This window comes from Carettochelys insculpta, chromosome 1 (genome assembly GCF_033958435.1).
Source record: "Carettochelys insculpta isolate YL-2023 chromosome 1, ASM3395843v1, whole genome shotgun sequence".
Classification (NCBI taxonomy): Eukaryota; Metazoa; Chordata; order Testudines; family Carettochelyidae; genus Carettochelys; species Carettochelys insculpta.
Window position 1 is genome coordinate 13,189,425 of NC_134137.1, and position 20,903 is coordinate 13,210,327.

Here is a 20,903-nt window from a genome sequence, read left to right on the forward strand (position 1 = left end):
CTTTTGTCAAGCAATATCCATAATCCGGCATGACTTTAGTTAGCCGGACGACCGCTTATCAGGGGCGTGGCCATGTTTCCCGAGGACCCATAAAGTTTGTTTCCAGCCACCGGTCCTGGCTCTTAGTGTTCTGCGATGTGTTACTTGGCTCTGATTTACCCCTCAACATCTTCTGAGAGCCCTGGAAGCAGTGGAAGTGTTGGTAATGTGCTAGACAATATTAACCTCCCATCCTCCTGCAAATTCTGCTGTCCGGCGTCAGTAAGGTCCTAAGGGTGCCGGATGGGAGAGATTCAACCTGTAGTGCTATTGGGAGCTGTCAAATGCACCATTACAGGCACTGTGCAGTCAAGGTGCCGGCAGTTAGATGTGGGAGGAAGTGCTCTTGTGGGAGAGGGGTGCATGGAAGCTATGGTATGGGGTAAATGGAGATGGTTCACTGCGTCACTGAGCGTCCCGCCGAGGGCAGAGACAGAGCTGCCAACCACAGGAGACACCTGGGCAAGCGAGTGGAAGCACAGCAGCGTTCTCGTGAGGTGGAGGGAAAGGCAGGTTGAGGAGGCACTCTCCAGTCGCCCCTCATCCTCTTTCTTCTGGGCATCTGACCACCATAGGGCAGCTATCCAGCTGGCAGGGCTGGCCAGGATCTTACTGCCTGCTGAGCAGGTGAAATCCTTCACCACCCCACAACCCTCTTCTGCCCGGGGAGGGTGTGTGTGTTGGGTTTCACAGCATTCCCAGCTCTTCTGCATCCCCTCTCCTCCATCAGCAGGTACGACCGTACTCCTGTTGCATGGTGGGGACTGTGGCTTCATCGCTGAACTAGTTCTGCTTTAGCTAGCGTGGGTCCTAAAGCAGTGTGGCCCCATGGTAGCACAGACTCCAGTATGGATCTGGGGCAGTTGCTCACCAGGGATGCTTTGACTGCTGTAGTTTCACTGCCCTGGGAAGGCAGAAAGAGCTCAGCGCCTCACGGAGAATTGAAAACACTCGGTCTCTCAGAGAACAGAGCCTGGAAGGGGAAGCTGCCTTAGGTACTTACCTGGCCCCCATCACCAGAGGATCTGAGCATCTCTCAGTCTGTTTCCTCACATACCCCACCAGGCAGGGCAGGGGTGGTTTCAACATTGTGGCAATGGGAAACTGAGCTCAGGCGAGGCTAAGTGACATGCCCATGGTCACACAGAGAATCAGTGGCAGAAAAGGGGCTTGACATACTAGCATTTTCTTTATTGGCTGGACTTGCTGACCTGCTCAGGTGTGGAATTATATTTGCCCTCTGGGGGACTGGAGGCCCAGCCAGGCTGTGAGTGCTCAGACAAGTCACAGCTGAGAGCTGGAGAAAGGACCCATACAAGTCTGTGTGGGCCACACCTCCAGCAGGAGGCATGTGTGTGCCCCAGCTTGTGGCAGAAATGCTGGGAGCAGGTTGTGTGGTCTGTTATGTGCCGCCTGCCAGTGCTATCTCGCATGGGGGCCCCTCCTTCGCCCCCATCTGCCTGTCCACTAAAAACAGCCCCCTTTCCCCCTGCCTTTAACCCTTTGCTCCACAGACTGCTGAGCAATCAGGCCTCTCAGGCATCCTTTACTTCTCAGCAGGGCCTGGCTATTTCTACCCCTCCACAACCCCCCTCTGAGCAGTGCTAGAGAGAGGTTGGCTCTGGGCCTCCTCTGCTGTCATGGATGTGCTTCTGCTGCCTGGAGGCAGCGCTAGAAATTTATGATCCCATAAAGCAGAGGAGAGAGATGGCGCCATTGCCAGTCCATTAACCTAAGGTAATAGCGGCGGGGGGGGGGGGGGGGTTGGGGGGCGCAGGCCAGGGTTAGATTCATAACTGCAAGGTGGCACCTTTGCTCCTGGAGACTGACAGGCCAGGCTCTGCTGAGGGAGGGGGCGTTGTGCCCTGCCACAGCTCTGTGATCTGCCTCAGGCTGTGAGCATGGGGCAAGGACTATCCTGGCAGCTGGGTTGGTGCTGGGCTTTTGCCTGGGAGGGCTGTGTGCATGACTCCAATGCCCAGTTCCCATTGAGCACGATGCCGACGCGTGCGATTGGCCGCCTTTGGGATGCTCCAGTTGGGTCCAGAGCGTGGTCCCCCTCCTAGTTCAGCAATGCCCCTGGCTGGGACCATGGAACAGCCACGAAGAGACAGCCAGCCCCATCGCCACCTACCACCCTCTGAACCCATCCCGGGGCTTTCGCCTGGCCCAGGGCATGCTGGGAGGGCAGTCACCCCTGCATGGTCAGGGCAGAGGTTATCACTGGGGCTGGGCTCCGGCAGCGCCTTGTGATGGGTGTTCTGCCCCATTCAGGGACAGCCTGGTGCCCATAGCCGAAGCGGTGTGAGGCAGTCAAGGAGCCCAGCCCCTGCTGAGGCTGAGCACTATAAGGAGGAACAGACAGCTGAGTAGGGGAGGGTCAGAAGCCATGCTGGCAGCCGCAGTTTGCAAGCCCTCGGCTTCTGTCTGAGCAGGGCCCCAGGCGCCTCGTTTTCTGCCTATGAGTGTGGTAGCTCTGGGGCTGGGGCCTTATGAACTGGGTTAAGTGGTGCCTGGTGGGGTGTGAGCACAGCGTCTCAGGGCTGGAAGGGACCAGCACCGCGGGAACTGCTCTGTGGAGCAAGAGAGGCAGGAGCTGGAAGCTGTTGAGAACAGAGCAGCGGAACCGAGCCAGGGGACAGACAACAGGAGCTAAGGGCTCTGGGCCCACTGGAGATCAGAGCGCGCACCCCGGCATGGCAGAGGGCAGGATTCTGCCCTGCGTGTCTGACGTGGAAGAGAGAAAGTTCAGTTCTGCGGTTCCGCACGGAACACAGAGGCTGGGGAGCTGCATAGTGGGATGAGAACCCAGGAAAACGAGGGTGAGCATTTGGGAGGTGGAGGGGGATGCTCCTGGGAGACTCGGTGTCCCCAGCACCCCTCTGGGGAGGACTCCTGGCCCACAGCCAGTGCTGAGTCTCACTGCCCTGGGCTCTGCGCGGCTGGAGGTGCCTTTGGTCTGCTCGGCTCCCTGGACTCATCCATACGTCCCACTCTCCCTGGCATGTCACAGCCTGAACACATTTTGATTGCTGTCAGCAGGGTCGCAAACCTCTCCGCTGACTCACTGGTCCTGAGAGCGATGCTGGGCTCTCTCCTCTCTTGCCAGTCGTCTGCGCCCAGACTGGTCCTTGGCTGTGGAACTGTCTTGGGCATCTTGGCATAGGCAGCAGCAGCACCAGCTGACCCAGCTCTGGGCAGCTCGCGTCGCGTCGCACTGCAAACCCCTACGGGAGCTGAGCTCTGGTGCAGAGCCAGGCCTCCGAATCCTGTCTCAGTAGCTCCGGGGTTCTTTGTTTCCAGGGCCGTTTCCGCATTAATACACTGCCCTGGGCTGGCCCGAGACGGAAACTGGCAGGACACAGCGAGGGCTGTCATTTCATTGCCAGTGCTCCATGCTCCCCCAGGACCCAGCGTGCCAGATGCCTTTGCAGCCATCCTGGCTTCCTGTCTTGTCTGCTCCCCTGCGAGGCGGCTGTGTGTGGCACGCCCCCGCCATTGTGCCTTGGCTTTGTATCGAGACCTCGTTACGCCCAATTGAAATCAGTCCTCTTGTCCCCCTTCCCAAAGCGGTGAGTGGGGAAAGGAGGAAGGGGGTGATCAAAAATTCATGGCGGCCAGACTGAAAGAGGAGCTTCTCCAGGAAAACTGACTGCGTGTTCATCTCGTTGGCCTGGGGAGGGCCAAGAATGGCTAATTAATGATCTACAGCTGTGGGTTTTCTCTGAGGGGCTCCCCCGTTAGCCCGCAAGGGCCCTTTCCTGCAGGGCTCTCAAATCAAAGACCACCAGTCCCAGGGCACTGCAAAGGGCAGCCTTTGCTGCGTTGCATCGCGAGCTGCCGTTTCATGCAGGCCCGGCTGCATTGCAGAGCCATTTGAAGCCCCAAAGCACACCCCACTAATGCCTGAGCTTAAAGAAGTAGCTCCATTCGCTGGTAGCCGTAGAAGGTTATTATCCTCTGTGCACTGGAGGGGAACACGGCATACCCCTGAGCAGAGCTCTTGCTAATTTTTTTCCATCCCAGGGTGTAATAAACGTTGTTACATGTAGCTCGGTAGGTGCTGAGGTGCATCACCCATAGAAACACAGGCTGCCCACTGCAAGCGGTTGTGGGTGCTCTGCCCATCAGCTGGGTAGCACCTCAGTCTCTCCTGGGCAGTTGCCCAAGTGCTCCGCTTACAGGGAATGCTGCCCCGACACGTTTTCCAGAGCTCCATCCTGGCTAGGGTGACCATCTGGCTCATTTTTCCCAGGACAGTCACTTTTATGTGTCCCAACTTTTTTAAGAAAATGGGCAAATTGTTTCATTTTTTGTGGGGCTCCTGTTTCCTGGCACCCCATGTCGGGGCATTTGCCCGCACTGCTGGGTAGATCTAAAGAAGTGGTTGTTCGCCTCTATTCGGCACTGATGAGGCCACATCTTGAATATTGTGTCCAGTTTTGGGCCCCCCAGTATAAAAAGGTTGTGGATTTGCTGGAGCAGGTTCAGCAAAGGGCAGCAAAAATGATTAAGGGTCTGGAGCAGAAGACCTATGAGGATAGGCTGAGGGATTTGGGCTTGTTTAGTTTACAGAAGAGAAGACTTAGAGGTGATTTAATAGCAGCCTTCAACTTCCTGAAGGGGAGCTCTAAAAAGGAGGGTGAGAAACTGTTCTCAGTGGTGTCAGATGGCAGAACAAGGAGCAATGGGCTGAAGTTACAGAAGGAGAGGAGTAGGTTGGATATTAGGAAAAACTACTTCCCCGGGTGGGTGGTGAAGCACTGGGATGTGTTGCCTAGAGAGGTGGTGGGTTCTCCATCCCTTGAGGTTTTTAAGTCCCAGCTTGACAAGGTCCTGGCTGGGATGACTTAGTGGGGGTTGATCCTGCTTGAAGCAGGGGGCTGGACTAGATGACCTCCTGAGGTCCCTTCCAGCCCTAGGATTCTATGATTCTATCAGCTCCACTGCAGGGCGACTGCCTGGTTCCTGTGCACCCTGCGCCTCAGGGCAGCAGCTCCTGCTGCAGTGATGCTCATCTGCGAGACAGGTACCCTGTTCCCCAGCACGCCACTGCCCACTGCCAAGGATCCCTGCCACCGTGCGGCTGCCCCACTCCCAGGCACCCTTACTGGGAGGCTGCAAAGCTACTATTCTCGGCACTCCCACCAGGAGGTTGTGGAGCCTCTGTTCTCTGCTCCCCTTCGCCAAGAGGCTGCAGAGCCCTCATTCCCAGCACCTCACCGTGGGGCAGCAGCCCTGACACAGGACGACAGACCCCCATCCCCAGAGGCTGGTGTTCCACGCCCACTGTCCACACCAGTCTGTCCTTACAAATGGTTCCTTCTATCTACAGACCTGGTGCTTCTTCCTGGAATTCTCCCAGCTGGGCAGGTGGGACTTTAAAACTTCTGGACAGTGATTTTTCACCGTGTCTGAAATGCAACCTGCCTCTTCATTATGCGGCACCTCCTGGTGCCAAACGGAGACAGTCACGCTGTGCCCTGGTGGGCTTGGACTTAGGCAGCGTTTTGCAAACTGCGTTCTGTAAAACGCTGGTGTTCCAGGCAATGTGAACAGGTGTTCTGTGAAAAATGTCATTGCTGCTCACATTTTTCCTTCCAATCTATTAAATAAGAAATTAGGTGTGTATACAAATTACTAAGGTATCTGAATAGCATTGAGATTGTAGGTATGTTAATATTTCTAATGCATTCGTAATATTAGATTTATTATGCAGCTCATGCTGAAACAGAGATGTAAAACACTCTTCCCACTAAAAAAACTGTCAAATGTTAGATGTTTATTTTCCAGTTTTCAGTAAAAATAATAAATTTGTAAAACCACAACATTTAAAAATATTTTCCCCTACCTAATTAGTTTCATGTTTCTTTTTCATAAACATGTTTTTTTAAGCTTTAGAGTCCTTTTAAAACCATATCATGCTTTTTACTTTTGCACAAAAGAACATCACTAACCATCCTGCTTGTGGCTACTCTATTGGGCTGTCTACACTTGCATTTTTCTTTCAAAAGAGGTATGCAAATGAGGGAAATCACAAATGCAAATGAGGTGTGGATTTGCATATCAGGTGCCTCATTTGCATATTCTTATTTTGAAATAGTTTCTTTCCACAGAAGAAAACCAGTGTAGACGCTGCTCTTTCGAAAGTAAACCCCATCTTCGAAAGAATCCTCCTTCCCTTTTTTACTGGAAGAAGGCTTCTTTCAAAGATGGGGTTTACTTTTGAAAGAGCAGTGTCTACACTGGTTTTCTTCTTTCAAAAGAAGCTCTTTTGAAATTAGAATATGCAAATGAGGCATCAAACACGCAAATTTACACCTCATTTGCATTTCTGATTTACCTCATTCGCATATCTTTTTCAAAAGAGCAATGCAAGTGTAGACACACCCTTGATGTTTTGTTTTGGTCTTGTACTTCATTTTTCACTTCATTTTAATTTTTGTAGGGTTGCTAACCGTCCTCCTATCAGAAGGACAGTAGTTGTTTATTCAGATGATTTTCTCTAGTTATTTTTTGTCCTTTGTAAAATGAGAGACACCTAAAAAACTAACATTTTTAAATCAACTTTTGAGCTTTACATATGGGTATTTTTCAGGGTGAAACCCTCCACGTCCAACCAGCATGTCTGTGTTCTGTCAATACATCCCAAGCCCAAAAGTGTTCAGTGGCCTAATTAGTTTGGGAACCACTGGATAAGGGTAATTCAGTGTTCTGGGAGCCTTATAATGAGGGGCAATATAGCGATGGTGTGAGTCGTTTATTGCAGCAAAGGGTTACTAGACAGGAGCTGGCTGCTCTGGACCAGGTGATAGGAACTGAGGCTGCTGGCTGCCTCTCAGGGCCCGCTCCTTAGGGATTGCTGCCGAGGGGGCATGTGGGGGTGAGCGTAGGCAGAGCCGTAGCTCCATGTTTGCTCCAGGGAGAGAGTTGTGTCGTTGAGTTCCCGGCCTTGCTAATTGCTTCTGATGCAGCTAACAGGGCCAGCGGCTGTGAAGGATGCGGAGTCTGCCAGCTCAGAGGGATGTGGGCACGGCAGGCCGGCAAGGAGCTGGTCCTGAGACTGACGCTGGGTGCTCCCCTCTCTGTATAGGAGCTGTGTTGTTGTGGCACTGAGGCCATGACTCCCAGCCAGGGGCAAGAGCTGAGGAGGGGGAAATGGGACAGAGCCAGGCTCAGTAGGGGATGGGCTCTCTTTATGTCCATGGACACGTGCCACTGTGTTTTGTGTGGCCAGCAGAGTTCCCTGCAAGCTGATTGCCTGGGCAGCCATCCAGAAGAGATTCAGGGGCCACCCAGCTGACTGGCAGAACGCCACAGCCGGCAGTGTGTGTTTCTACTTCTGGTATACCTCTGCACATGCCTTGGTGCGCATAAAATTTATTCCACCCATGGATGGAAAACATTCGAGGGAATGCTGGTGGTCAGAGGGGCACACAAGTTTCTGTGGAGTGTCTGGGGGTGAGCCTTGATTTTCCTTGTATCAGTGTCTCTGTGTTTGTGTTTACCTGGGGGTGGTGCTTGAATTCTCTGGGTGGTTGTGGGCAAGTGCCCTGCCCACTCTGCTTGCCTGCCTGGACCTAGTGAGCTCTCCAGCTCCCTGGGACCCGACTGCTGAGCTGCCCCCAGGGAGCAGAGGTGCCAGCCTGGGTTGGGACCCTTCTCAGGGCTTGAGCGGAGCAATGAGCACTGGTCTTTCTACTGCTGGTTCTTGGAGCATCATGCCTGCAGCCCAACACAGACCTGCTCCCTCTGCTCTGGAAGCCTAGAGGATGCCGAGCGCTACAAACCAGCCAGCTGTCACTGTGACAAAGGAGACAACCTGGCCACAGGGCTGATACCACACATCCTGCACCGAGAACCTCTCTCTTTTCCAGCTGCTCTTAGCATCAGTCGTGCTCTGAACTTGCTTTCCCCAGGCTCACAAATCTCTGAAGCTCTTTGGCCAAGCAGGACAGAGCCTGGTGAGGCTCTGGTGCCCCCACTTCATAGCCAGGGAAACCTGAAGCACAGGGAGATCAAGCAGTAGGCAATCCCACCATGCATCCAAGTGAGGAATAGAACCCCAGTATCCTGAGCCCTGCTTCTGTGGACTGGCCACTGGGCTACACTGCCACATCCCCGTAACACCTGGTGACTCCACATACCTTTGCCTTAGGGTGGAGGAGAAGTTGCAACCCTCCTGCAGTGACATGGAGAGTGCAGGCAGCGAGCACTGGGGGCGGGTGGCACTGGGCTGCCTTTGACAAGGAGACAGAGCATCTGGCAGGGACATTAAAGGCAAGGGAAGTGTCATTTCAATTATGCCCTGATTGCCCTGATGCTCTGAGCATCCCTGAAGCCCTGATGTGAGGCAGCCAGAGGGGAGGGAAAGGGAAGCACAACAACCCCCCACCCCCTCTGCAAACAGTAACCCCCAAGCCCAGAGGGGGATCTGGCTCTCAGACTGTCCAGCGGCTGTGGGATTGGCACACAGCCGATCAGGGAGCTGATTGGGCAGGGTGGCAAAGCTGTTGACATGTCTTAGGGCGGGGAGACGCTCTCGTGCACTAAGCATTTAGCTCCTGCTAAGTCAATACAGCAGGAGGCGGTTGGGGTTTTGGCTTCTTGCCGTCTCTCTCCCCTTCAGAGATCCCAGGCGGTGATTGTTTATTAACATTGTAATCGAGGCTCTGATGCAGATGGAGATTGCATCCTGCTGCGCAACCCCAGCAGCGAGACGAGCTCTGCCCCGGCACGCTTAGACAGGGTGGGAAGGGAAACTGAGGCAGGGGGAAGGGCTTGTCCAAGGTCAGCCAGCTGCAGAGCTGGACTAGCCCTCTGCCCACAGATGTGAGCTGGGTCTCAGTGGCTGGCTCTTGGGACCTTCTCGGAGGGTGGACAAGTTGGGCAAGAGCTGACAGGTGGCGTCTGAAAGGGGCGAGAGAGTTGGCAGAACTGACACACAAAGGGGGCCGGCTCAGAAGCAGTGTTTTGTGCCCTGTAAGGAGTGTGTTGTGTTGGGCTGAGACAAGGAAAGGAGAAGCAGCTCTACCACACGGTGTCCTGATGAATGTGACAACCGTGCCTGAAGACCCGGACACACAGCCTTGCAACCCATCACCTGTGATGGCCCGGGAGCAAATGAGCTCTCATCCCCATGGGCGGTGACTTGCAAGGACTCACTGCCCCAGCAGCACCTTGTGAGACGTGGAATTTCCTGGAAGGGATGTTGGTGGCCAACTTCTATTGACTTCTAGCTGATGCCTACATTCCTGGCCCCACAAGCTCTGAGCACCCACCAGTGCTGGAAACATTGGAATATCCTTTGTAAAAGGCAGAGCTTTTGCTGGCAGAGAGATCCCATCTTTGACAGGCTAAGCTGGTCTTTGTCTAACCTGGCTTCTGCGTAGGATCTGGTAGAGATGAGGGGGCAGATCCTGAGCCTTGGCTATCCCAAGCCAGGAAGGCAGTGGGAGCTGGGACCCTCTATGCTCCTTGGCATGTTCCCTGATATTACAGAGTTTCCTTGGAGAGTAAATGCTTTGGGATAGTCTATTGTTTGCTTCTGTGTTTGTATGGCACTGACAGAATCCTGGCCCTGGATTGGGAACCCATGTGAATACAATCAGCCATAGTAAAAACTCAAAGAGCAGGGTGGATAAAAAGAGACCATTTTAAAAAAATAGATTTTTTAACTTAAATCAGAATTTGTCATTTTTTAAAATCATCAATAAAATACCAAATTGCTCTTTAAAAAAAACAGATACAATTAAATCACATCCCAAACACACTGCACCCGCACTTACAGTCTCATAAAAACAAGTTAATGGCTCTAGTCTGTCTAGGCGAACAACCAGTTCTTGCTTCTCGAAAGTTCTGGGCTTTCAAGGTGTGTTTCTCCACAGACTAAGACGTACGTTGCAGAAAGACACAGGCTGGACACGGCTGTTTTGTTCTGTGCTTATGTGGTGGTGGTGACCTTTGGCCAAGCAGGGCAGAGGAGTTTGTTAAGCCATTGTCTTAAAGACAGAGGCTTCGCCTACGCTAGCACACTACGTCGAAGTAAGAACATCGAAATAGGCTATTTTGACACGTGTCGTCTACAAGTCCTCTGAGGCTGGTGCCATCGATGTTCAACGTCGAAGTAGCGACGGGGAACGTTGAAAGTAGCCGCCCCCGCAGGAAACACGGAGGGTCCACGCACAAGCACTCTCCGTCGAAATAAGGGGCCAGGAGAGCCTGCGGACAGGGTCACAGGCTGGACTAGCCCTTCTGGGGCAAGAGCAAGCTGCTCCCTTAAAGGTCCCCTCCCAGACACACTCGGCCTGCACATCATGAGGTCCACAGAGCTGACAACTGGTTGCAGACCCCATGCACACAGCATGGACCCCCAGATGATGATGCAGCAGCAGCCAGAAGCCCTGGGCTAAGGGCTGCTGCAGGCGGCGACCATAGAGCCTGCAGGGGCTGGACAGAGTGTCTCTCAACCCCTCAGCTGGTGGCCGCCATGGAGGACCCCACTATTTCGATGTAGTGGGATGTGGATCGTCTACACACGCCCTTCTACATTTTACTGAAGAGGAATTTTCACAACAGTCTTGAAAGAGAGGCTGCTGAGCTCTCTTTTATATTCAAATTTGACACATTAACATGTGGTTTGACCTGGGATGCGAATTTTCTGGGTCATTATAGGGGCTCTTTGGCATACTTGGCTTAATCTAATTCTTGACCCCCCACCCCGCCCCTCTACACTCTGATTTGCTCACCTTGATAAATTTTTTTTCTGATTTGTCAACCTTGATTACCATTTTTGGTTCTCTGTGCCTTAAATATTGAGTCTGTTCTGGTCTGGCTATAGGCTGAAGAGGTGGGTCTGTCTCATGAAAGCTCACCTAAAAATTATTTTGTTAGTCTTTAAAGTGCTACTTTACTGCTTTTTTTTATAGTATATAGACTAGCATGGCTTTCTCTCTGTTACTATTCAGCAGAATGTAGATTTCAATGTTGTTAATGAGATGGATGAATCTGAGACCTGGCAGCCGATTGTGCTGCTCCCCTTTTATAAAATTTCATCCCCCTCCACCCAGGGTAGGGTGACCACATTGCCCTGTGGCAAATATGGAACATCAGCCTCAGGGGATGGGGGCTGCTGTCCCATGTTAGGGCTTCTCAGCAATGGGGGGCTGCTGCCCCATAGTGAGGCACCGGGGATGGAGAGCTCCACAGCCTCCTGATGAGGGAGGGGTGAGGATGGAGGCTCTGCAACCTTCTGGCAGGGAGTGCCGAGAGTAGAGGCTTTGCAGCCTCCCGGCAGGGGAAGCACAAAGCAAACCCAGCTGCACTGATTTCAGTGGGTGGCTCGCCTGAGTGCCGATGGTTTGTCCAGTTTGGGAGAAGCAGTTGAAAGATCAGCTAATGCTGATCGGAGCCTTGTTAAATTTAGGGGACTCGGGTTCTACAGGAATAAGAGCAGAGAGAGAGCAGACCTGTTATATCAAAAGCCATGGACATAGGTGCCTAAACAGCCTGGGCTTCTGCTGTTGTGTTTTGGCTACACTGGTTTAGTTGTGCCATCCACTGCATGCTCCGGGGAAGTCCACCTCTTTCCAAGTCCCTCTTGTTGCTAACAAATCTTTCTCTTCCTTCTCTTGCAGGGTATTTAAGAAAGCAAGTCCCAATGGCAAGGTGAGTCCTCCTTCCCTGTATCTGTGGGTGCTGAAAGCCAAGCGTGGGGGGTGGGGGAGGTTCAAAAGCTGTTTTTTCAAGACTGTCTTGTGAAACTGCGAGGGCCCTTTTTGTGGTCATGACATGACAATGTCTGAATCTGAAATGGGTGCATGAGATTTAATGAAGTGAATGCAAAAGTAACCTGGCAGAGGCTTTTCATAATAATTAATTTTGGAGTTGTTTATTTGCCTTAGGTTTCTCAGCTGTTGGGGTTGGAGGGTGCTTGGGACATGTTATTAAACTTTGCTTTGCAGCCAGAGGGAAGAATCTTGTTTTAAATAAAGAGAGAGTGAGCGAGAGCTGAAATGGTCATGTGGTCCCATGAATCCAGGAGCCGAGGCTTTAAGAATCCCCCTTAATATCATAACTCATGATAAAATCTCAAAGTTCAGGAATGTCCAGAGCCAGAGATTTATTTTAGCCCAATGTAAATCTCTATTAAGCTGTACAATGAGAATCTGGCCTTTAATATGCAGGCAGGGCTTTATAGAAGCCCTGTTTTTATTCAGCAACAAATGAATCAGGGAAAAGTTTTGCTCCCCTGCAGCCATCAGGGAACTTCATTGTTGCTCCTTGTGCAGTGACTTGTTCAGTGTGACCAGCTGGGTCAGGTGGTCAGTCGATTACCTAGAATTCTGCAGGGATGATGACATGGCATCTGATTGGTCAGTGGGGACAGCCAATCCCAGAGTGATGTTTTATCGACCATTGAGAGGAAGCACTTGCTTTGCTTGAAAACGAAACAAACCATGGATTGGCCTCTTGCTGATGGTGAGATGATTTCAGTTTGCTGGGAAAATTGAAGGAGGTGAAATGGAACTCGAAACAGCCAGCTGGCCCCTTAGACTAGGTCTTGTGATGAGTGGACTGGTGTGTAACTGTACCGTTGCCCTCTGCTGGACAGAGTTGGAACTTCTCTGTGTGTCATAGGAACCATACTGCTCCTGGAGACTTTCCCCAAGGTCAAATGGCAGGGGGGCTGTGCTAGTGGAGCTGGAAGATGTGTGAAACCCACCAGCGGTCGGGGGTTCTCACAGTGTTTTGTAGCAGGCCACTCAGTTAAGGAAACTGCACGTCACAAAAAGGGATTAAAATGCTGCGTGCAAGGGGAGAAGTACACTGGTGATTGGGAAGGGCACTTACCTAGTAAACTGGGGCAGGAGGGTGGGACAACCCCATTGCATCTGGGAGTGGTCAGCTGGCCCCTGATGGAGCTTTAAAAAGGGCAGCTGGGGCCTAGAGGGGAGAGACGTAGTGAGTCAGAGAGGCCTGGGAGCACAGACTGCAGGAGGAAGGAACAGAGCAAGGGAGAGCTGCCAGGAACTTCAAAGCAGCCATCCTGGGTCAGGGCAAATGTCCATCTAGCCCAGTATCCCACCTGCTGTTAGGGGCCAGTGCCCCAGCCCCTCCCACTCATACCCAGATCTTGCACCTTCATTCCCTCACACTTCTTTGCTCCCTCCCTCCCTCCCTCCTAGGCCTTGCACCTTCACCCCCAGAACGCTCTTGCACCCTCCCTCCCTCCCTCCATTCCAGGCCCTGCCCCCAATAACAGCATAAACACTGTGCATTATGGATTTATCTTCTGATGTGTTGTACAGGTACAGTGCTCTAGAACTGTGGTTCCCAGTCTTTTCCCTAGTGCGGACCCCTAGTCGCTCCCCCCAAACTGTTTGCTGACCCCCACCAAAGCCACTTCTAGCCTCTACGTACACTCCACTACATAAAAAAGGCAACCGCAACAAGGAGTTTTGGGCAGCAATTCATAACATGATAGGAAGAGAGCTGATTTAAAAAGAATTGATTGCAACTTGTTTAAAACTTATCTTCTATGATCATTTTTATTTATCTTTGATTTTTTTTTCCATGGACCCCCTGCAAAACCCTCACGGACCCCGGGCTGGGAACCACTGCACTACATCCTACTGGGGACTTAGCCGTAGGTAGGAAGAGAGCTCGTGGTTGAGTCGCCAGCCACATTTCCTGCTTTGCCCTGGATTCAGGGGCAGAATGCCTGCCCAAGCATGTCCTTTGCTTGGCCCTGCTTAGCTTAGGAGAACTGTGGAGACTATGGCGCAGCAGTAAAAAGCCCAACAAGGGACGAGTGTGGCGTGAGGGGAACGCAGGGCGGGGTGGGCAAGAAACATAGGGTGAGGGAGAAGCCAGTGAGTGAGGGGATGCGGGGTCAGATAAGGGCTATCCTTTCTGCTGTCCGGTGGGCCTGCCACCTCCCACACTCCTGGCGGACGGGCAGTGAGAGGGCGGGAAGCAGACAATGGTCTGTTGAGCTCTCTCGGCTGCTAGATAAAGAGAATGTGTTTCTCTGACGTGGCCCTGTTTGTTTAGAAGAGACATATCAAATCCTGAGTCCCAGGATGCCGAGGGAGCCAAGTGGAGCCATTTGTGAACTTCCTAGTCGTCGAGTTCCTTTTGCCAGTGCCAGAATATCTTTCTCTCCAGGCTTTCTGGCTCCCGTGTGCTTGTCTCCAGGTTTTTTTCCAGGTGTTCTCTCTTACTGCCACCCAACTGAGGGACAGGTTCCTCCAGGGAGTGGCTTGACGCTTGCATTGGAAAGCAGCTAGGCTTTGGACCCAGCTGCGGACCCATGGGTTTTCCTTGTCTTTTTCTCTTTCTCTTTCTCTTTTCTTAACTCCAGAACCTGCTGTTTCTCCAGGCTCCTTTCTCAACTGGCTCATCCCAAGCCAGCCTCCCCCACACTGCTGGTCTCTCACCCCACCCTGCTTGGCAGGCCATTTTCTTCTTGTGGTTTGACATTTTCTGACAAACCTTTGAGTGGACTCTAGGCCAGAGGTTCTCACGACAATTTGCTGAGTGGCCTGATACTGCAGCTGCCAACTCCAGCTGGCAGTCACTGCTCAGACAGTTTTTCCTAAAAGACTTGGCTAACCTTAGGATAAGGAGAGACATACGCCCATATACATGGTCTCTCTGTCCCTGCCGGCCGTGGCCCTGCAGCGAGAGCCGGTCAGGACCTCATCCACCAACTATGGACTCTCAGGCCCTGGCCAGATGGGAGCTGCCCAGCTAGGGCCCCAGCAGCAAACACTACAGCTGCTTCCCTTGACAAGCCCTGCCTCAGACACCGCACACATCGGCCCCACGTATCTCCAGACATGCTGCCCAAACCCTCAGAGGCTGCGCTGTACAGGGCACCAATCTCTGCTTGTGGGCCATGCGCAAACACCACGGCGGGCGTCTGGCTGCCCTTGGTAACGGCTATTCTGCTGCAGCCGCTGGGCGCTGCAGGGTGTGGAGGCCGAGGGTTAGATGGGCTGTAATTGAAGCTGTTTTGGGGGGCAGCTGAACCTCTAAATTGTGCCTCCTCACTATCAACACGTTTGAGGGAGGAGACGGCGCCCTGCCTCCCTTCCCGCCTGGGCTTTGGGGCTGTGGGGGCCACACAAAACCCACAGTGGCCACACTTGGAAGCCCTGCTCTAGGTGCTGTTATGGGTGCGGCCCCGATCTGTCCTAACAGGGGGGCTTGTTCCTGCATTGCGGCCATCTCTGCAGATGACACATGCTGCTGGGCTGCTGTTAGCAGCCACACTCGGCGTATGCTATTGGGAACCTGGGAGGCTGGACAAGCCAAGGCAGCAGCGGATTGGGACTGGGCTGCTTTGCCTAACGAGGCTGATGCCAGGAACACTCCAACGGGTGTGTGATCCATCATTAGGGGCTTCATGGAGAGTGGTTGCTGCGTTCACTCGTGGGCATTTCTAGTCATGCAACTGTCAGAGAGTGGGGGGGTCCCCAGACCCTGCATCCCATCGACAGTCAGGTGTGACTCTCACTCAGCAGGGAGAACGGAAGGTTATCAGGCGACAGGGACACAGCGTAGAACAGACTGGTCAGCACAGAAACCAGAAGCCATCAGTACAATCCGTCTTGGGGAGAGGGGCCCAGAGGGGGTCCCCGAGCCAGGCCCTGGTCCTCCTTCCTCCCACTCCAGCCAGACCAGACTGCCCCACTCAACAGCCCAGTTCCAATTCACACCAGCCAGGCCCCTCCTCCCTCCTGTGTCCTGTTTCCCGGGGAAGAAAAGTGTCACCTGGTTGCCTAGGTTACAAAGAGCCTGGAGCCCCATTGTCTATGTGTGCAAAGTCATCACACCAAAACTCCCATTACCACTATGCACTGATGCTGTACCTACAGAAACTGAAGCACACACCTGGTGTTACTACAGTAGGAAACATGCAACTTAATCAGGGGAATAAAATCTTCACAGCCTCTCCCCACTTCGTCACAGCACCGGAATTGCAGAAAAGGCACGCCCACCCTTTTGCAAGGAGCCTTCCCCGAAGAGCTCTGAATGTCCAGAAATGGAGGCAGTACAAACAACCCAGGGCCAGGGTAATTTATCCCGTAGTGAGACAGGAGCTTGTTTTCCGAGTGCCTCTGTGTGTGCAGCTGGCCGGTGAGTCATGCTGCCGGCTCTCCAGTGCCAGGACTCTAAATGTGATTGAGATGGAAGTTTATTCAATAAGTTAATCGGATGAATCTCGGGGCAAGGGAGCTAATGAGCTGCACCTGGAATTCCAGGGACACTATGGAACAATTCCAACCTGATTTGCTTTGATGGCCAGTGAGAGGTCTCAACCTGGATGGTGAGCAAGGCAGGGGCTGTGCGCTCTCATGTGTAATAAAGGGTGAGGCCAGAATGGGGAGGAAAGGAAATCTAAGCACCAATCCAACCTTGATGTGACCCACTGACTTCACTCCAGGGCTAATCTCATCTTTCTGTTGGTTCTTATTAAGGACTAGATTCTGCTCTCTGTGATGGGGAAGAACTCCCGTGATTTCCCTGAGGTGCCATAGATGTACATGGGAGAAACATTTGACCCACTCTGACTTACCGCCGCTTACAGATCTGATTCGCAGATGCAGAGGAAGTCTGGGCTGGTAATTGGAGGGAAAGACCAGGTGTTGCTGGCTGCTATCTTAGCTCTGTTGCTCACGTTAGTAAAGTCACTTAGTAGCTCTGTGTCTCAGTTTCCTCCCTGTGAAACAGAGCTGACAACTCACCCTCCCAGGGACATTTGTGGGGCTTAATTAATGTTTGCAAAGTCCCATGGGCTCCTGGGGCTAAGAGTGGAAAAGCAAATGTAAGGCTGACAGACCCTGGTTGTCACCAGGAGGGATGGAACCTGTGACCCTGGAGGCTAAAGCCACGTGCCTCTCATGACTTAAAAGCCATCTGCTCCTCAGCTACAGCTATAAAGAAGACTTCATTCTGCCTTGTCAGTGGTCTTGGTGCCTCTGGGGATTACACAAATAATGTCACTAATACACTGGTGTGACCATATGAAGCAGCCCACAGGCAGGAGTAAACCACCCGGACACACCTGAACCAGTGACTTCACATTTCTAAAATGGTCCCTGGAGGCTTCCTGGGACACACTAAGCTGGAGAAAATGGTACCTTCCATGGCTGACTGTAAGAGCTGCACCCCAAAAGCAATCAGCCTGCATGTGACTGTGCTATGGAGGGAGCCCACTCGCCTCAAAACGCAGAGTGGCCACCCTCATAGAAGTCCATGTGTCCTTCGCTCACTGGGAAGCTGCCATCAGTGAATTAGTAAAGCTCTGCGCACGCCAGTGCAGCTACAGGCCCTTCCATGAGCGGTGAGTTATGGCCAACGAGGCCCTTTCCAAACTAGCTCCTGACATGCACAAAAGCAAGCATGATGATGGGATGCATTAACAGGAGGACCTGGGGATTACAGTGGATGAGAGGCTGGATAGGAGTCAACAGTGCGCCCTTGCAGCCAAGAAGGCTAATTGCATATTGGGCTGCATTAGGAGGAGCATTTCCAGAAGATCTAGAAAAGTGATTACACCCCTCTGTTCAGCACTGGTGAGGCCACGTCTGGAATATTGCATCCTGTTCTGGGCCCCGCAGTATCGAAAGGATGTGGATGCATTGGAGAGGGTCCAGAAGAGGGCAACGAAAATGATCAGGGGTCTGGAGCACATAACCTACGAGGAGAGGCTGAGGAATTTGGGCTTATCTAGTTTGCAGAAGAGAAGAATCCAAGAAGGTCCAGAGAAGAGCAAAAAAAATGATTCAGTGATCTAGAGAATACGAGCTATGAGGGAAGATGAAGGAATTGGGTTTGTTTAGTTTGGAAAAGAGAAATCTGAGAGGGGACATAACAGCTTTGTTGTACCTCAAAGGGTGTTACAAGGAGGAGGGAGGAAAATTATTCTCCTTTAGCCTCTGAGAAAAGGACAAGAAACGGTGGACTTAAATTGCAGAAGGGGAGGGTTAGGTTGGACATGAGGAAAAATGTCCTGTCAGGGTGGCTAAGGACTGGAATAAACTGCCTGGGGTGGTTGTAGAATCGTCATTATTGGGGATATTTAAGAACAGGTTGGATAAATATCTAAAAGGGATAGTAGATGTCGTGTTTGGTCCTGCCATGAAGGCAGGGGACTAGACTTGATGACCTCTTGAAGTCCCTTCCAGTTCTAGTGTTCTATGATTCTATGAATAAGTCTGAAGGTTGGGAACCATAGACAGGCTTCCAGGTGTCACTTGCTGGCCAGTGTGTTGTGAATGCTGAGGAGGTAAGTCAGGTATAGTGCCCAGGTATAGTGCTTTCAGCTCTGGGGATGCCTCCTTCCAGGCCAGGTGTGTTGGCCGAGATGGAGCTTGTCCCAGCTGCACAGACAAGCAGGTGTGCAGAAGCGACAGGTCTGTTCTGGGCCGTGGGGGGCTGGCCTGCCAGGAAGAGGTGATGGGGATGTGGTTAGAGGGAGTGGCACCTGTACACACGACGGCTGAGAGTGAGAACAGCTTCTTAGAGCCTTTTGCGTCTGCGATATCTGCTTGATATCTGCAGACCATGTTTGTGGATTGTGGGTCCGATGCAGGTGCAAACAGTGTATCTGCACAGGGCGCTCCAGATTTTCAGGCATAGGCATGGGCGGTAGGTATCAAAGGCAGGGGAAAGAGGTGTCTTCCCAAACTGCCTCCCCTGGCACTGTGTATGCTCTGCTGGGGTTGCAGCACCCACCAGCTCCCCAGAGCCCTGGGGCTGTGGAAGGCTGCAGCCACACTGCCCAACAGCTTCTTGGAGCTCCAGGGTCATGTTTTCCTGAACCTGCTGTCCAGCAGCCCCATTGTATGTGTATGTTTGTGGGGGAGGCAGGGGAGGGCTGGGCAGAGGCCAGTGCCTGCTGTGGCGGTGGGGACCTCAGGCAGGCGGGTGTGGCCTCCAGAAGCCCTGGGGTTCCCCACTGCCTATGGGTACAGGGTATCTAGGATCGAGGAGTTTCAAGGTCCAAGTTTATTTATATTTAGCCATAGCTTACTATTTGGTAAGGACTCCCCTTAGAGGGAGAAATTCACCCTCTGTGGAGGGCTAATGCAAGGCCTAGGCCCCGTTTAACTTCCTCCTCAGTAGCATGTACCACAGCAGGTCCATCACCAGCCTGCCATTGTGCCCATCTGGAGCATGCTCTTAGAAGAGGCATTTTGGAGATTTTCCTGTAGCAGCATTCCCCAGCCAGGGGTACATGTAACCTTGATGGTACACCGAGGTCTTCCAGGGGGTCCATCAAATCACCTCGAGATTCGCCTTGTTTTACACCAGGCTACGCAAAAAACAAAGTCAGTACAACCTAAACGTTCATTCAGACAGTGACTTGTTTCGACTGCTCAAGACGCCTTATGCTGAAATTTCTCCATCTGTTCATTTCCTTGGTAAGAAGATGGCAGAAAGTCAGCACATTTTCAGCAGTAGCCTTCTGTGATCGTTTTACATGTTTCTGTAAGTGAGTCGTTTTTAGGTGAGGTAGAACTTGGTGCGATGCAAAATAAATCTGACTCCTGCAAAGGCTACGGTAACCTGGAGAGGTTGACTGGCACTTGGTTCAAGACCTCAGAGTACCTGGCAACCATGTTTCTCAACCGGTGGTGTGCATACGTGTGCAAGAGAAGTCTGGGGGACTTACAGCAAACCCTCGATTTAACGGATTAATGGGAGTGGGGTGTCTGTTAAACAAAAAGGCTGTTAAATCGGAGGGTTTACTGCCCACCCACCCCCCGCCAGTCTCCCCCCTGCAAAAATGCTCACGACTCATAGCCACTGTAGCTGGAAGTTGCCACAGCTGGGATCCACGCTGCAGTTGGAGGCTCCACTGTGGACGCAGGAGCTACTGTGGCTGGAGGCTCTGTCGGGGCCTGGAGGTGCCCCCTCCATCGCCACAACCACCACCCCCTCCTCCCACCGGAGTGCCGTCTGCCTGCTCATGCGCCACACTCCTGGTGAGAGGAGCGCGGGGCGGCTTCGCTGGGTGGAAATGACAGACCCTCCAGCCGCAGCAGCGGTAAGTCACCCTACGTGCTTTTTGGGGGGAGTGGTTGGTGGTGGGTATGTAGGATTTTACGGGCCTCGGTTAAGGGGACTTTGGGAACAGCAGGGGGCTGAAGCCAGCTAAATCAGGGTCTGTAAAATGGAGGGCTTCCTGTGTACATTGTTTTAAATGGGGGAGATAGTACTTTATAAAACAAGATTGAGAAACGCTGTCCGATAGGACAGCTGCTGACATTGCTGCTTTCAATATCCAGCACCTCCCTCCCGCCACATCTTCCCTGAGAGCCGGAGCATCTGTCTCCTGCTGGAGAAATGCTCCATGCTCATGCTGTCAGGGAGGAAATGTCTGCAAGGACCGGCTTTGATTCATCACAGGATTTGATTGACAGGACCTCAGGAGCCCCCTGAATGCAGAGAATGACTGGGGCAGATTTGTCCATTCGCATTGATGGCTCTAGTCAGCACCATGTCAGAGTGAGATCGGCTGTTCCGCCAAGGCTTAGAAATGACACGTAGAATCATAGAATCATGGAATCCATGGTCTGGAAGGGACCTCAGGAGGTCATCTAGTCCAACCCACTGCTTCAAGCAGGATCAACCCCCACTAAGTCATCCCAGCCAGGACCTTGTCAAGCTGGGACTTCAAAACGTCGAGGGATGGAGAATCCACCACCTGTCCAGGCAACACATTCCAGCGCTTCACCACTCTCCTGGTGAAGTAGTTTTTTTCTAATATCCAACCTAGTCCTCTCTCTCTTCAACTTCAGCCCATTGCTCCTTGTTCTGCCATCTGACACCCCTGAGAACAGTTTCTC

At 52.5% G+C, this 20,903-nt stretch overlaps 1 protein-coding gene across 1 annotated transcript in view; it reads left to right on the forward strand.

Annotated features, from left to right (window-relative positions):
• ARRB1 (arrestin beta 1) overlaps positions 1-20,903 on the forward strand; it is a 192,095-nt gene that overhangs the window by 88,201 nt on the left and 82,991 nt on the right. Inside the window, exon 2 of the mRNA XM_074975915.1 lies at positions 11,676-11,706. Within this exon, the coding sequence (XP_074832016.1) occupies positions 11,676-11,706 (31 nt within the window). The remainder of the gene's footprint in view (positions 1-11,675; positions 11,707-20,903) is intronic.